General features: G+C 40.2%; 1 protein-coding gene and 1 long non-coding RNA gene across 2 annotated transcripts in view; one reads left to right on the plus strand and one right to left on the minus strand.

The window, feature by feature from the left end:
• Window positions 1-17,325, minus strand: part of LOC133048796 (uncharacterized) — a 66,463-nt gene extending 49,138 nt beyond the window's left edge. Inside the window, exons 1-2 of the long non-coding RNA XR_009691118.1 lie at window positions 17,248-17,325; window positions 16,807-16,892 (exon numbers count right to left, since the gene is read on the minus strand). This is a non-coding gene — a long non-coding RNA (uncharacterized LOC133048796). The remainder of the gene's footprint in view (window positions 1-16,806; window positions 16,893-17,247) is intronic.
• Window positions 2,351-2,713, plus strand: LOC133048691 (10 kDa heat shock protein, mitochondrial-like). The gene has a single exon (XM_061132473.1). The coding sequence runs from the start codon at window positions 2,374-2,376 to the stop codon at window positions 2,680-2,682; it is 309 nt and encodes a 102-aa protein (XP_060988456.1). The 5' UTR covers window positions 2,351-2,373; the 3' UTR covers window positions 2,683-2,713.
• Window positions 17,326-17,490: the final 165 nt, after the last annotated feature.

The following is a 17,490-nucleotide window of genomic DNA, read 5'->3' on the forward strand; positions in this document are numbered from 1 at the left end:
CAATGAATATCCGCCAAGAATTTCCCTCCATCCTCAAGGCAATGAACTCACCGCTTGGATGGTGGTTGGACATCCCCCTCTTTGCACTCCCTGCCAGTAAAAACAGCCCTCAGTAGATTGGCCTGCAGCTTGCTGGAGCACTTGTTTTCAAATCACAGTTCCTCTGCTATTCCTGACTTAATTTCTGATAATTCATGCTTGCCTTAGTTTATCTCCATTAACAAAGTTATAGATGCCAAATTTAAACCAGCTGAGACAAATCAGGAAATTCACTCACACACAACTAGGAAGTACAGTGTGAAACTGGCTCAGCTGTATTCAAGGTTTCATGTATCCTCGGGGCTCACTCCGGTTTGACTTCTGAGCTCTCCGGCCTTGGTATGTTACCTCCTTTTCTCCTGTACACAGTTTTTTCATGCAGCCAGGAAAGATGGCCCTTTATAGGACCAGACTCATAATACAGTCCAACCTAGCAAATGCAGCAGACAAAATTACTTCTCCTTCTCAATTTTGGTTGGGCCAGAGTATCTCAGAGACGCAGGGTATGAGAGCCCCCAAAGGACAGGGTTGGAGGGATGATACATATATATATTATATATACACATACAGCTAAGTTACACAGTTAAGGAACTAACAGCCTCATGGGAAAGACAAGAGTAAACAGAAAGCTGTAGTTTCGTGACACTGTGTGCTCAGAAGACCGAGCACCCAAATCTTTGTTTTTAAAAATGGATTCAACCTTCCATGGTTAATATCAACATTGCCTCATCAGAGTACATGCATAGTACTTGAACTTTATACTTCATTTCTGTTAAGTACAACATTTTCTCATGCAAAACTGTATAGTAGCTTACTCAGCCCTCTTCCCCTACCTTCCTCCCATCCACCACGACCCTAATCTCAAGATAAAAGAAGCTTATTCCTACTTTCAAATGAGCAACGTTTTCTAGTCTATTTTCCCAGATATGCCAAGCTTATTTTTCTTCAATTGTGTTTCTGTATACATTGTCATCCATTAAGATTTCAAATAGTATTTGCGGGGGACAGGGAAGCACAGAAGCACCAGAAAAATTAAATAAATGCCAGTTTCTAAAGTAAACTTCCCCTTTCATGGATCATAGCCTTGTTTTGGCAAAGGGGCTTGTGTAACTCCAAGACGCTGTGAGCATTGCTGTGTAGGGCCACTCAGGACAGATGGGTCAGAGTGGAGAGTTCTGATAAAATGTGGTCCACTGGAGAAGGAAATGGCAACCTACTTTAGTATTCTTGCCTAGAGAACCACATGAACAGTATGAAAAGCAAAAAACCAAAAATGACACCGGAAGATGAGCCCCTACCAGATTGGAAGGTGTCCAATATGCTACCAGGGAAGAATGGAGGGCAATTACTAATAGCTCCAGAAAGAATGAAGTAGCTGGGTCAACGCAGAAACGACACTCAGTTGTTCATGTGTCTAGTGGTGAAAGTAATCGATGCTTTTGAATTGTGATGCTGGAAAAGACTCTGGAGAATCCCTTGGACTGCAAGGAGATCAAACCAGTGAACCCTAAAGGAAACCAACCCTGAATATTCATTGGAAGGACTAATGCTGAGGGTGAATCTCCAACACTTTGGCCACTTGATGCAAAGAACTGACTCACTGGAAAAGACCCTGATGCTGGGAAAAGACTGAAGGCAAAAGGAGAAGGGGGAGGCAGAGGATGAAATGGTTAGGTAGCTCAATGGACATGAATTTGAGCAAACTCCAGGAGATGGAGGTCAGAGGAGCCTGGTGTGCTGCAGTCCATGGGGTTGCAAAGAGTCAGACACGACCCAGCAACTGAACAACAAAAAAGTAAACTTCAGGCAGCCTCATTCTGAAATGCCGTTTGGAATATATGTAAAATCTCAGATATTTAAACTGAAGAACACTTAAAAAGTCAATATTTAAATGTTGAGACATTTCTTCATAGGATTCTGAAAAGAAAACAAAATATAAATGATAAAACTTGATAATAAAAATAACCAGAAGTGAAGCATGCATAAAGGTTGACTCATTTAGGTAAATTCCTCAGAGCCTAACTGGCATTTCCATGGGTGGTGATAACAAAATTAGTTTTAGGATGCCCAAAGCTGATTTCCTAAGACCAGCAGAGAAACATAGAAAGTGACGGTAGGCTTTTAAAAAGTGACTTTGACTTCTATAGAAAAAGAAAACATTTTTAGACATTGCCAGAGGTGCTTAGGAACAATACATTGCATGTCAATGTTTATCTCAACCCAGAAAGGTAAACAAGCCATTTACAATGCCTTTATCCATGGCTCCCTTAAAGTTAGCTGGAGTCCTTTTGCCTGCGGCACGAGTGTAGAGTACGAGCTGCGGCAGCCGGAGTCATGGCAGGACAGGCATTTAGAAAGTTTCTTCCCCTCTTTGACCGAGTATTAGTTGAAAGAAGTGCAGCCGAAACTGTAACCAAAGGAGGCATTATGCTTCCAGAAAAATCACAAGGAAAAGTATTGCAAGCAACGGTGGTAGCTGTTGGATCAGGCTCTAAAGGAAAGGGTGGAGAGATTCAACCAGTTAGTGTGAAAGTTGGAGATAAAGTTCTTCTCCCAGAATATGGAGGCACCAAAGTAGTTCTAGACAACAAGGATTATTTCTTATTTAGAGATGGTGACATTCTTGGGAAATACGTTGACTGAAATAAGTCACTATTGAAATGGCATCACGTGAAGCCGCCCATTCCACTGAAGTTCTGAAATCTTTCATCATGTAAATAATCTCCATGTTTCTCTTTTATAATAAACTAAGGATATAAAAAAAAAAAGTTAGCTGGAATCTTGGGCACCATAAACACTATATAACGAAATTACTGAATGTATCCTAGAAAAATTACTGAATGTATCCTAGAGTTGATGGCATTACTGACTCAAACTTTGAGTTTGAGCAAGCTCCGGGAGTTGGTGATGGCCAGGGAAGCCTGGTGTGCTGCAGTCCATGGGGTCGCAAAGAGTCGGACACGACTGAGCAACTGAACTGATCCTAGAAAATAATGAAAGCTTGGAGAAGCTATAGATAACTCAGCATTTCCTCTGTGGGAGATTCCTGTCTATTTAGAACTTTGATGCAAAAGAGTTAAAAGTCTGACCTAGGCAGGAGGCTACTAAGGAAACAGGCTAGTAGAGACAAACACTGAAATCAGGGAGCTGAAGGGAGTCAGGAAGGACTGTTATCCTGATGCTTTAGGAAAATGAGGAAATTCTGCAAAGTACTGATGGTTCACAGCTCGTAAAAATGCAAAGAAGGGGGTTTCCCTGGTGGCTAAGTGGTAAAAAAAAAAAATCTGCCTGATAATGCAGAAGACACGGGTTCTATCCCTGGTCTGGGAAGATCCCCCATACTGCAAAGCAACTAAGTCTGTGAGCCACAACTGCTGGAGCCTACATGCTCTAGGGCCCAATAAACTGCAGCTACTGAAGCCTACGTACCCAGAGCCCATGCTCCACAACAAGAGAGGCCCCAGCACAGCACAGAGTAGCCCCTGTTCGCTGCAACTAGAGAAACAGAAAAGACTAACAGAAAGCAAACATATTCTAAAACTGGGCAAATATGGTTGTTGAGAGCTGGCATCAGAAGAAAACCTGTATGCTCTGCGTGTGGTTTTTTCTGTCTGAAAACAACAGAAAGGTCTCTTTTAGAATAAGCAAAATCGAATTCAGTTTGGCTTTATTATCACTCAAAACCAGGCATTGGCCATTTAAATTCTGCTCATATGTATACTGTTTTGCTTTGAGTTAGTTGCATTTAACAGATTTTTACCTTCATAGAACTATAAACAGAATGGACAATACACTGGACCCACCCTCCTATTACTTAAGCCCAGTTCAGCTATAATTTACGCAGCCAGAGCTGGCCAGGTTGCAGATTTGTTGTTTTTGTTCACTTGCTAAGTCATATCTGACTCCTTGCAACTCCATAGACTGTAGCCCACCAGGCTCCTCTGCCCATGGAGTTTTCCAGGCAAGAATATTGGAGTGGGTTGCCATTTCCTTCTCCAGGGGATCTTCCCAATCCGGGGATCAAACCCACATCTCCTGCATTGGCTGCAGAGAGTCTCTACCAAAATACCCATTCTCAGAGAAGGAGAAAAAAAATCTGCAGAGGCTTTACCTAAGATACCCTACTGTCCCTGTTAGGAGACTGCCCTTTGCACTATGCAACAGAATACTTACCATTAGTATCTGAACATCTCACCTACAGAAAAACATGAAGGTGACAGGGGCTGCACTGCACAGGAATCCTCAAATGACAAATGGATCACAGGGTCTTTTTGAAGCAGCATCTTTTCAGATGCTTGTTTATAAATAACAAGGCGGGGGGCAATAACAAAGACAGTCTTCTAAGGCATTGCTGGTTAACTACCAATTAAAACCAATGATAAATCTGTAGTAATTAGTTTAAAAATTATATACATGTATTTTATATATATATTTATATTCGGGTGTATATGTATACAAAACTCAATGAATCTATGAGCCATGCTGTGTAGGGCCACCACAAGACGGATCGGTCATGGTAAAGAGTTGTGACAAAACGTAACGAAAAACCACTTCAGTCTTCTTGCCTTGAGAACCCCATGAACTGTACGAAAAGGCAAAAAGATAGGACACTGAAAGATGAACTCCCGAGGTCGGTAGGTGCCCAATATGCTACTGGAGATCAGTGGAGAAATAACTCTAGAAAGAATGAAGAGAAGGAGCCAAAGCAAAAACACCACCCAGCTGTGGATGTGACTGGTGATGGAAACAAGGTCCAATGCTGTAAAGAGCAATATTGCATAGGAACCTGGAATGTTAGGCCCATGAATCAAGGAAAATTGGAAGTGATCAAACAGGAGATGGCAAGAGTGAACGTCGACATTTTAGGAATCAGCGATCCTAATGGACTGGAATGGGTGAATTTAACTCAGATGACCATTATATTTACTACCGAGGGCAAGAATCCCTTTGAAGAAATGGAGTAGCCATCATAGTCAACAAGAGAGTCTGAAATGCAGTACTTGGATGCAGACTCAAAAATGACAGAATGATCTTTGTTCATTTCCAAGGCAAACCATTCAATATCGTGGTAATGCAAGTCTATGCCCTGACCAGTAATGGTGAAGAAGCTGAAGTTGACTGGTTCTACAAAGACCTACAAGGTCTTCTAGAATTAACACCCAAAAAAAGATGTCCTTTTCATTATAGGGGACTGGAATGCAAAAGAAGGAAGTCAAGAAACACCTGGAGTAACAGGCAAATTTGGCCTTGGAGTACAGAATGAAGCAGGGCAAAGGCTAATAAGAGTTCTGCTAAGAGAATGCACTGGTCATAGCAAACACCCTCTTCCAACAACACAAGAGAAGACCCTACACATGGACATCACCAGATAGTCAACACCAAAATCAGATGGATTATATTCTTTGCAGCCAAAGATGAAGAACAGTCAGCAAAACCAAGACCAGGATCTGACTGTGGCTCAGATCATGAACTCCTTATTGCCAAATTCAGACTTAAATAGAAGAAAGTAGGAAAAACCACTAGACCACTCAGGTATGACCTAAATCAAATTCCTTATGATTATACAGTGGAAGTGAGAAACAGATTTAAGGGACTAGATCTGATACAGACTGCCTGGTGGACTATGGACGGAGGTTCGTGACATTGAACAGGAGACAGGGATCAAGATCATCCCCAAGAAAAAGAAATGCAAAAAGGCAAAATGACTGTCTGAGGAGGCCTTACAAATAGATGTGAAAAGAAGAGAAGCGAAAAGCAAAGGAGAAAAGGAAAGATATGCCCATTTGAATGCAGAGTTCCAAAGAATAGCAAGGAGAGATAAGAAAGCCTTCCTCAGTGATCAGTGCAAAGAAATAGAGGAAATCAATAGAATGAGAAAGACTAAAGATCTCTTCAAGAAAATTAGAGATACCAAGGGAATATTTCATGCAAAGATAGGCTCAATAAAGGACAGAAATGGTATGGACCTAACAGAAGCAGAAGATATGAAGAAGAGGTGGCAAGAATACACAGAAGAACTGTACAAAACAGATCTTCACGACCCAGATAATCACGATGGTGTGATCACTCACCTAGAGCCAGACATCCTGGAATGTGAGGTCAAGTGGGCCTTAGAAAGCAACACTATGAACAAAGCTAGTGGAGGTGATAGAATTCCAGTTGAGCTATTTCAAATCCTGAAAGATGATGCTGTGAAAGTGCTGCACTCAATATGCCAGCAAATGTGGAAAACTCAGCAGTGGCCACAGGACTGGAAAAGTCAGTTTTCATTCCAATCCCTAAGAAAGGCAATGCCAAAGAATGCTCAAACTACTGCACAATTGCACTCATTCACACGCAAGTAATGCTCAAAATTCTCCAAGCCAGGCTTCAAGCAATACATGAACTGTAAACTTCCAGATATTCAAGCTGGTTTTAGAAAAGGCCAACATCCGCTGGATCATCGAAAAAGCAAAAGAGTTCCAGAAAAACATCTATTTCTGCTTTATTGACTATGCCAAAGCCTTTGACTGTGTGGATCACCATAAACTGTAGAAAATTCTGAAAGAGATGGGAATACCAGATCACCTGACCTGCCTCTTGAGAAACCTGTATGCAGGTCAGGAAACAACAGTTAGAACTGGACATGGAACAAAAGTATGTCAAGGCTGTATACAGTCACCCTGCTTATTTAACTTATATGCAGAGTACATCATGAAAAACGCTGGGCTGGAAGAAGCACAAGCTGGAATCAAGAATTGCAGGGAGAAATATCAATAACCTCAGATATGCAGATGACACCACCATTATGGCAGAAAGTGAAGAACTAAAGAGCCTCTTCATGAAAGTGAAAGAGGAGAGTGGAAAAGTTGGCTTAAAGCTCAACATTCAGAAAACTAAGATCATGGCATCCGGTCCCACCACTTCATGACAAATAGATGGGGAAACAGTGGCTGGCCTTATTTTTTTGGCCTCCAAAATCACTGCAGATCGTGACTGCAGCCATGAAATTAAAAGACGTTTACTCCTTGGGAGGAAAGTCATGACCAACCTAGACAGCATATTAAAAAGCAGAGACATTACTTTGCCAACAAAGGTCCATCTAGTCAAGGCTATGGTTCTGCCAGTATTCACGTATGGATGTAAGAGTTGGACTATAAAGAAAGCTGAGTGCAGAAGAATTGATGCTTTTATACTGTTGTGTTGTTGAAGACTCTTGAGAGTCCCTTGGACTGCAAGGAGATCCAACCAGTCCATCCTAAAGGAGATCAGTCCTGAATATTCATTGGAAGGACTGATGCTGAAGCTGCAACTCCAATACTTGTGGCCACCTGATGAGAAGAGCTGACTCATTTGAAAAGACCCTGATGCTGGGAAAGATTGAAGGCGGGAGGAGAAGGGGACAACAGAGGACGAGATGGTTGGATGGCATCACCAACTCAATGGACATGAGTCTGAGCAAGCTCCGGGAGTTGGTGATGGACAAGAAGGCCTGGTGTGCTGTGGTTCATGGGATCACAAAGAGTCAGACGCGACTGAACTGAACTGAATGAGCACCATGTCTCTCAAAGCTTGTCTGTAAGAAATACTTGATAAGAAGCAGCCTAAGGACCCTGGTAGCTCACTGCTAAAGAAATCGCTTGCTGATGCAGAAGACATGGGTTTGATCCCTGATCTGGGAAGATGACACGTGCTGTGGAGCAACTAAGCCTGTGAGCCACAACTACTGAGCCTGTGAGCCCCAGAGCCCATCCTCTGCAAGAAGAGAACCACTGCCATGAGAAGTCCGAGCAACACAACCAGAGGAAGCCTAGCTGCTGCGAAGACCCAGCACAGCCAAAAAAAGTAAACATTACTTTTTAAAAAAAGAACAAAAGAAAGAAAGAGCCTATGGTAGAGGTCAGTAGATTTTTTTTTCCTGCAAAGAATCAGATGGTAAACATGGCTTTGTAGGCTGTACAGTCTCTGTCATGCATACTCAACTGACGTTGTATGACAGCAGTCATAGACAACATGCAAGTGAGTGAGTGCTTGTGTTCCAATGAAAATTTACAAACACTGAAATTTGAATTTTACATCATTTTCAAGTGTCTGATATAAAATTCTCTTTGGTTTCTTCAACCATTTAAAACTGCAGCAGCTATTCTTAACTTGCGGACTATAAAAATGATCTACGGACCAGATTTGACCAGGGGCCATCGTTTGCTGACACCAGTATCAACAACACCTGCTCACCCTACTTCAAGCTCTTTCATAAACAAAGGCTGATGTAAGAAAACAGGACCCACCCACGAGAAAGAAACCAGGTGGTAGCTCTTACTGCTAACGGACGGTCATGTTAACTCTAGGAGTGAGAGATGGAAAGAATATTTCTTGAAAACCTAGTACTGTGTTTAAATCTCGATTTACTCCTCACAACAGTACTATTACAATGTGTCTAATAATAACATATTACTAATACTACAGTATTACACATATATGTACACTTTTCATAGTTGAGGAAAAGTGAGACTCAAAGATGAAGTGCCTCCACCTGGTCCGCAGGTAGGGTTTGAACATGGGTTGGTCTTCTCAGTAACCCTTCAACGTGGTACTGCAACCTGGGAAGACCTGAGTTGATAGTGAAAAACGGAGGAGTAGAAGCTGTACTTGGAAGAGATGAAACTCAGGAAGACAGGCCTTCGGTGCCAGGGCAACCAGGCGTGCCTGAATTAGAGCACAGAGGAGGGAATGCCCAACAGTCCCAGAGGCCACCCCAAATCAACCCAAACTGACTGGAGCGTTTGACCCCCAGATTGGCCTGCCATGGTCAAGACAGGCAGCCCAGCAGTAGATCATTAATGAATTTAATTCAGCCAGACCACAGAGCAGGTTAATCCCAGTGCAAGAGCTATGGCTTTAATACTGCTGTTCCAAGAAATGGTAGTTAGATTGACTTCTGGTATTTCCTTTTTCCTCTTTTTTTACAATTGTAGCTTATATTAATTTTATAGAAACTTTAGAAAAAGACAGATAAGGGATATAAAAACCCTCCATCAACATAATCACATTTGACATTTTTGTATAATATCCTTTACATTCTACATGTTAAAGTAGGACTATGCTATTCATACCACTTTTTGCACCAAATATATATATCATGAACATGCTTTTGTGTCATTTCCCAAAATCTAATTTGCAAAATGTCCCAGAAAACAAAGCAAACTGACCATAATCAAATAGATTTGTGCAATGCTATACTGTCCCAGCCTCAGACGTTAACAATGGCTGTTTGATTAGAGCAAAGGCTTGCAAAGAGCGCCAGTAGAGAAACCTGGGTCACTTTGCCCAGAGTATCTCTCATTTAACCTATTTAATCATGGAATCTTTCTAGAACATTTGGAAAATTAATGTTCTACAGAATATCTTTGGTGTAAAGCTGTTCTATATCATTTGTAATGGATGCACCATATTCCATTGTTAAAGGGTTCATTAGAACTAAATATGGAGATTGTTTTCAAGTTTTCACTATTATAAACAATACATATAAACAATATATACCACCAGGTAGATTTTTGCAACTCAACCTTCACAGACATTCATGATAATTCCTTGAACATGCAATTGCTTGGTCAAGAATATGAATATTCTTACAGTTTTTAAGAAACGAATATTATAATTTATATGATATTTTACTCGAGACGAGATACTGAATGCTATATTTCACTTTTAATTTTGTTTCGCTAATGATTAATACTTAGGTTCAATAATCAGGCAAATTTTTACTAGATGCTTTGTATTTTGTGACTATGCTAAAAGCAATATGTATTGATTTTATAGAGCAACTGAAACTCTCATACATGGCTATTGGCAGCATCTTCTACAATGAATACATGGAAATTTTACATATGAGTATTCTACTAGCTATATAACAAATTACCACAAACTTAAGAACAGAATTATTTTTAGCTTACAATTCTGTAGATCAGAAGTCCATCATAGCGTGGCTGGGTGATCTACTCAGAATATCACAAGGCTGAAATCAAGGCGTTGGGGAGGATGAGTCTTCAACTAGAGGCTTTGGGGAGAACCCCATATCCCTAACTCACTGTTGGCAAAATTCAGAACCTTGATGTTGTAGGGCTGATGCCCTGTTTCCTTGCTGGTGGCCAGTTGAGGCCACACTCTGCTTCTACAGGCCACTTTCCAGTCCTTGCAATGTGGACCCCTGTATCCTCAAGCCCTCAACAACACAGCAAGTATTCCTTGTGCTTCATGTCTGACTCCCTCGTCTGCTCCCAGATGAAGAAAGCGCCTGCTTTGAAAGAAGTTGTGATTATATTAGGCCCACCTGGTTATCTCCCTATTACTAAGCCCACCTGGAAAACCTATCATTAGGGCAAGGATTCTAAATGGCTGCTTTTATTATTCTGCCTACCTCCTCCTATGATTGAACAGTTACAGTCCTAGATATATACCCAACAGAAATGAGTGCATGTTTACCAAAACACAGGCACAAGAACGCTAACAGAAGCACCACACATATTAACCTGTATCTGGAGTAATTATTTAATAACAATTGTGAAAATTGTGAAATATTTTGATGATTGAATAGAGAAATGAGAGTGAACAAGCTACAACTACTTACAGTGACATGAATGAATTTCACAAAAATAATGTGGGGGAGTAGATAATGTGTTTTGTGGGAGCAAATGGAGGGGTACTTAATCCAGCCCAGGAAGTCACAGAAAGCTTTCTAAAGGAAGGTACAACCTTCACTAGGGCTTCCCAGGTGGCACTAGTGGTAAAGAACCCACCTGCCAATGCAGGTGAAGTAAGAGATGCAGGTTCGATCCCTGGGTCGGGAAGATCCTCTGGAGGAGGGAAAGGCACCCCACTCCAGTATTCTTGCCTGGAGAATCCCGTGGACAGAGAAGCCTGGCAGGCTACAATCCATAGGATCACAGAGTCAGACACGACTTAGCAAGCATGCACGCAGAGCCTTCTCTGCAAAGAAAGAGAGTGATGGGGACGGGGAGGGCAGGACTGAACTGAGAGAATATGAACAGAAGTAACACATCTGTAAAAATTATCAGCAGATGCGTATTATGAACGGACGGCAAAACAGTGGGGGTAAAAGGTATGCCTAGAGAATTTGGCAGGGGCCAGGACATGGAGAACCTTGCAAGCCATACCAAGACGACTGACCTGAATCCTTTAAGTGAGGGGAACATGGGAGGTACTGGCAAAACAAAACAACATGGATGGTTTATATTTAGAACGCTGACATGGCAAAGCAGATGATCATGTTAAAAGAAAGTATGGAGGAAACTATACTAGTTAAGAGGCTATTCGAGGAATATAGGTGGGACATGATGGGAGCCTGAGTGAGCTGGAGTGAAGGGGAAGAGGGACAATATAAGGAGCGCAGATGCCCCCTATCAACCTCCCTTCCAGACACTGCTTCTTTAAGTCTTCAGAACATTTTTATAGTTTTTAAATTCTGTGGCCCAATTGTCTCCTAGAAAACATGTGCCAGTCTGGATTCCCACTAACAATGTGTCCATCTCTCCTAATTTCTGACAAAATGGGTGCTTTATTTTTTAAATCTTCACTAATTGCCTAGGCAAATACAACTGTGTCTGCTCAGTCACTCGGTCATGTCCAACTCTCTGCAATCCCATGAACTATAGACTGCCAGACTCCTCTGCCCATGGATTTTTCAGGCAAGAATACTGGAGTGGTTTGCCATTTCCTTCTCCAAAATATAACTAACTCATTTTTTTTATTGTGGTTTTGACTGAAAGTGGTTTTTAAATGTTTGACTATTTTTATCATTTTTTAAAGTGTCAGTTTATATTATTTGAATTTTTCTAAATGTTTTTTTATACTGACCTGTAAGAAGATATATATTATAGATACTAACCCTTTTGAGGTGCACTTTTCTATATCTGTACCTTTCAATTTTGTTTAGGTTAATTTTTTAATAACAGCTTCACATTATTAAATAGTTAAATCTACTAATTTTCTGTTATTGACTTCTACTCTTAGATTTGTATATTTGAGTTCTTCCTCAAAGCATGATTTTTGAATCTTCACCTATATTTTCTTCAAGTGCTTTAATAATTCCATTTAAATATTTAATTAATATAGGAGTTAATTTGGTATATAGTTTTTAGATAATTAACTGGCTAAACACAATGGATAATTCACGCTTTCCCCATTGACTTGGAATGTCACTCTTATATATTAAATTCTTATGTCTTTAAAATGGGCTGTAATTCCTGGTAGAGCAAATTCTCCTACATTATTTTTCTTTTACAAAATATTCTTGATGATTCTTTTAAGTCAGGGTTAAACTAGCTTCCTAAATGAACTGAAATGTTTCTCATCATTTTCTATGCTTTATGTTCTAACAGTTTAAATTCTAAAGAAGATATTGGTTCCTTAAAGATTTGAAAGATTTTGCCTATAAAATTATGTAGGTGCTGAAATTCTCTGACATTTGTTAACTTTGTTTATAGTTTTTGGTCTATACTGTACTATTCATCAAAATTGTTATTTTCCTAAGAAAGCCATTTAATCAAAACACCCCAAACTATTATTTTATAATATCTATAGCTAATCTCTCTTTTTATTTGTAGTGTCATGCATTTATTTAGATTTTCTATTTTTGCCATTTAGCTTTATCAAGAGGGACATTTTTTGGTCTTTTCAAAGATCCACCTCTTAGGTTTAATCTATTCTTTCTTCATGCTTTTCCCAGATTTTATTCACTTTCTTGCTTCTTGAACTGATTGTTTGGTTTATTTTTAATGGATAATAATAAAAACATATAAAAAAAACTCCAGTAAATGGTTGAAGGATAGGGAAGCCTGGTGCGCTACAGTCCATGGGGTCACAAAGAGTCAGACATGACTTAGTGACTAAACAACAACAAAGGCTCTGAATTTTTCTTCTACGTAAAGCTTTTGGGTATATTTTGGATATATAGTTTTTCTCTTATTTTTATTGACTTAAACTGATTACAATTTGTATTTTCTCTTTCATTAAGAATTAAGATATTGCTGTGGTTGTTCAGCTGCTAAGTTGTGTCCTACTCCTTGCAACACCACGAACTACACCACTCCTGGCTTCCCTGTCCTTCGGTATCTCCCTGAGTTTGCTCAAACTCATGTCCATTGAGTCAGTGACACTATCTAACCATCTCATCCTGTTGCCCCCTTCTCTTCCTGCCCTCAATCTTTCCCAGCATCAGGGTCTTTTCCAATGAACTGACTCTTCACATCAGGTGGCCGAAGTATTGGAACTTCAGCTTCAGCATCAGTCCTTCCAATAAATATTCAGAGTTGATTTCCTTTAGGATTGACACTGGTTTGATCTCCCTGTTGTCCAATGGACTCTCAAGAGTCTTCTCCAGCACCACAAGTTCAAAAGCAACAATTCTTTGGCACTCAGCGTTCTTTATGGTTCAACTCTCACATCTATACATGACTACTGAAAAAAACATACCTTTGGCTCTATGGACCTCTGTTGGCAAAGCTATTTTCTGCTTTTTAATATGCTGTCTAGGTTTGTCATGGCTTTTCTTTCCATGAACAAGCATCTTTTAATTTCATGGCTGCAGTCACTGTCCATACTCATTTTGGAGCCCAAGAAAATAAAGTCTGTCACGATTTCCCCTTCTATTCCCCATGAAGTGATGGAACTGGATGCTATGTTCTTCATTTTTTGAATGTTCAGTTTTAGGCCAGTTTTTTCTCTCCTCTTTCACCTTTATAAAGAGGCTCTTTAGTTCCTCTTTGCTCTCTCTTTGCCATTAAAGTGGTGTCATCTGCATATCTGAGGTTGTTGACATTTCTCCCAGCAATCTTGATTCCAGCTTGTGAGTCATCCATCCCAGCATTTCAAGACATGATGTACTCTGCATATAAGTTAGATAAGCAGGGTGACAATATACAGCCTTGAGGTGCTCCTTTCCCAATTCTGAATCAGTCCTTTGTTCCATGTCCAGTTCTAACTGTTGTTTCTTATCCTGCATACAGGTTTCTCAGGAGACACATAAGGTGGTCTGGTATTCCCATCTCTCTTAGAATTTACCAGTTTGTTGAGATCCACACAGCAAAAGCTTTCATATACTCAATGAAGCAGATGATTTTTTGAAATTCCCTAGATTTTTCTATGATCCAGCGGACATTGGCAATTTGATCTCTGGTTCTTCTGCCTTTTCTAAATACAGCTTGTACATCTGGAAGTTCTCGGTTCATGCGCTGTTGAAGCCTAGCTTGAAGGATTTTGAGCATAATCTTGCTAGCATCTGAAATGAGTGCAACTGTAATTTGAATGCTCTTTGGCATTGCCTTTCTTTGGGATTGGAATGAAAACTGACCTTTTCCTAGTCCTGTGGCCACTGCTGAGTTTTCCAAATAAGATGGCATATTGACTGCAGCATTTAAACAGCATCATCTTTTAGGATTTGAAATAGCTCAACTGGAATTCCATCACGGCCTCTAGCTTTGATCATAGTAATGATCACTTGAATTCACAATCCCAGATATCTGGCTCTAGGTGAGTGACAACTTGTTATGAATTGTTCCCTTTACTGCCTGCTGGTCAGAAGGTATAATCTCTGTTACTTATTATCTTGTATCTTATATTTTTGAACATGTTTCATGAATATTTGAAAAGATGTATATTACCAAAGTCGTCTCCTATTTAGATAAGATTGCAATTCTATAGTTTTCATGAAATTCTTCTGGCTTTTTTTTTGTGTCATATATGTTGATGGAATGTTACTAGCCACTGTTACATCTTCAATATAGAATGTACCCATATAAAGTAATCCCTTCTTTCATCCATTGTTTCCATTAAATTCTATTCTTTTCTGATTTCAATTTGACAACTCAAACAAGGAAGAGGCCAACAAAAAAATAATTTATTTTTACTGGATAAAGATAATTCTTGTTATTTCATTTTAAGTGAAGCTCTTGTGAAATATGCACACACACAATTTTATATTTTGATTCAACTGAAAATATAACTTTAAATAAGGAAATTTTGGTGCCATGTGGATTCTACTTTCCTTATTTTTGTCTATTTCTGTGTCTCCTTTCTTTTTCCTATCCTGCGCTATGTATTGATCAAGGCTCTTTCTGCTTTTTAAATTTCCTGCAAATTGTACAAGAAACAACTATTTTATGATTTTCTACCTTCTAATTACTCTTCCCCCTCCCCAACCAGATGTCTGTTTCCACTATTCTAATGCAGCACTAATAAGTTTCACCAATCACCTCAAATACTTCACCTGAGTACTATGGACACATTTTAGCACTAGTCTTACTACAGCCCCCAGTGACATTCAACATAATTGATTAATCTTCCCCCACCCCCACCCCAACCGTTATTCTGTTGTTGTTTAGTCTCAAAGTCATGTCCGACTCTTGAGACCCCATGGACTATTGCCCACCAAGCTCCTCTGTCAATGGGATTTCCCAGGCAAGAATACTGGAGTGGATTCCCATTTTCTTCTCCAAGGGATCTTTCTGACCTAGGGCTTGAACCTGCATCTCCTGTTTGGCAAGCGGGTTCTTTACCACTGAGCCACCTTGGAACCCCAGTGCCTTATTCTAGGACCCTGCAGTTTTCTAAGTTTTGTTATTTCTTCAGCTACCTTTCTGTCCCCCCCTCCCTCCTCCTCTGTTCTAGACTCTCTCTCTCTATTCTACCACAGGTGATCCCACCCATTCCTGTGGCTTCAGTTATATCAAAAATGCCTGTGACTTCCAAATCTCCAGTCCACACTTCTAAGAGTTCTAAACTAGTATGTATAATTGTTGTTCTCTCAACACGTCCCTGTGATGTCTGACGGGCAATATGTCCACAGATGAGTCCACAACTTTCCTTCACACCAGCCATCTCCTTTCCTCCACCTCATCCAACTGCATTAACCTGTTGCTCAGGCCGTAATAACCTGAGGGTCATGACTGGAGCTTTTTATCATTCACCCCTGACATCCTACCATCTTCAAGTCTAAATGAGGCACTTTTGGAACTATTCACTTCTACCTACCTCCACTGATCCAAGTAATCATCACCTCTTGCCTGGACTAATACCAATCTCCCTGCTTCTATTCTTGCCCCTCTAAAATCCATTCTCTACACAGCACCCAGAAAGAGCTTCTTGGAAAATGTATATCTGATCATAACTGTCTTCTGCTTGTCCTTCCATGAGATGGCCCCCTCTTAGAATCAAAATCAAACATTACACTGTAACCTCCAATACAGGCCTCATGATCTGGCCTGTGCCAACCACCCCATCCACTCTCATCTTCCTTGTTTATACTCCAGCCGCCCCTTCCTTGAGTTCCTCCAAAATCCTGATTACCCTCCTGCCAAACTCCTTGCACTGGCTCTTCTCACTTCTTCCGTATCTGCAGGCCTGGCTCCTCCGTGTCACCCAGCTCCCAGCTCGTATGTGTAAGTCCCCTCAGGGAGACTCAACCTACAGTAGGCTTTCCCCAACCAACACCCAAGTCACCCAACTCTATTTTCATCACACTGCTTATCACCGTCTGAAATTATATGGATACTTTGTTTACTTGTTTATGGGTTTTCATCCCCTAACATATAAACTCCTTGAATGAAGAGAGTTTGTGTGTTCTTGTCACGTTTGTGTCCTCAGTGACAATGCGTGGCCCTAACAGCTGCTCAATAACATGGGTCAAATGCAAATAACCTGATGTAGTAAGCATAGAAAGATGGAGGCTTCAGGTCAGCAGATCCAGATTTAAATATGGTCTACACTACTTACTAGAACGTGTTAGCAAGTTAGTAATTTCCGCATCTGAAATATGTGGATAACAGTGGTTATCTTCTGTGAGGAGCTGTACAGAGCTGCTGTAAAGATAAAATGAGAAAAAAGTACTGAACGCTTGGCACTGTGACGCACAATAAAAGCTTAATAAATACTAGCTAGCTAGTATCTACTTATACTAGATTATACTGTGGTTATAGGTTTTAGATTATCTAGACGAAATTACACACACACACACACACACACACACACACACACACACACACTTTGGTATTCATCTTCACTTGGTTTTATGGATTTACTGTTTTGCCTTTGAGACTTCAATTTGTGAGTTCTTATCAATACCATATCTCAAGAGAATAATCTGAGTCATGTTCTCTAGTTCCTAGTTTACCCCAGAACAGTTATAAGCTTTATAGATCTCTTTAAGTGATTTACCTGAAAATATAAATATTCCCCTTCAGTATAATACAGTAGTTTCACACAGCCTCCATTCCATCTCCTTCCTCAGAGGTCTGTGAATAGTAAATACAGACAGGTCTACACAAATATCTCACATGTTGAAAAGCCTAGAGTAAATCATCTGTGTACTCATCATAAAACCCTGTGAGCACTGGTTAAAAAAGTAACCTCTAGTATGACAAAAACACACCCCTTTTAGAACACAAATGGCTGGAACAA

The sequence above is a fragment of the Dama dama genome, chromosome 29 (genome assembly GCF_033118175.1).
Source record: "Dama dama isolate Ldn47 chromosome 29, ASM3311817v1, whole genome shotgun sequence".
NCBI classification, from domain to species: domain Eukaryota; kingdom Metazoa; phylum Chordata; class Mammalia; order Artiodactyla; family Cervidae; genus Dama; species Dama dama.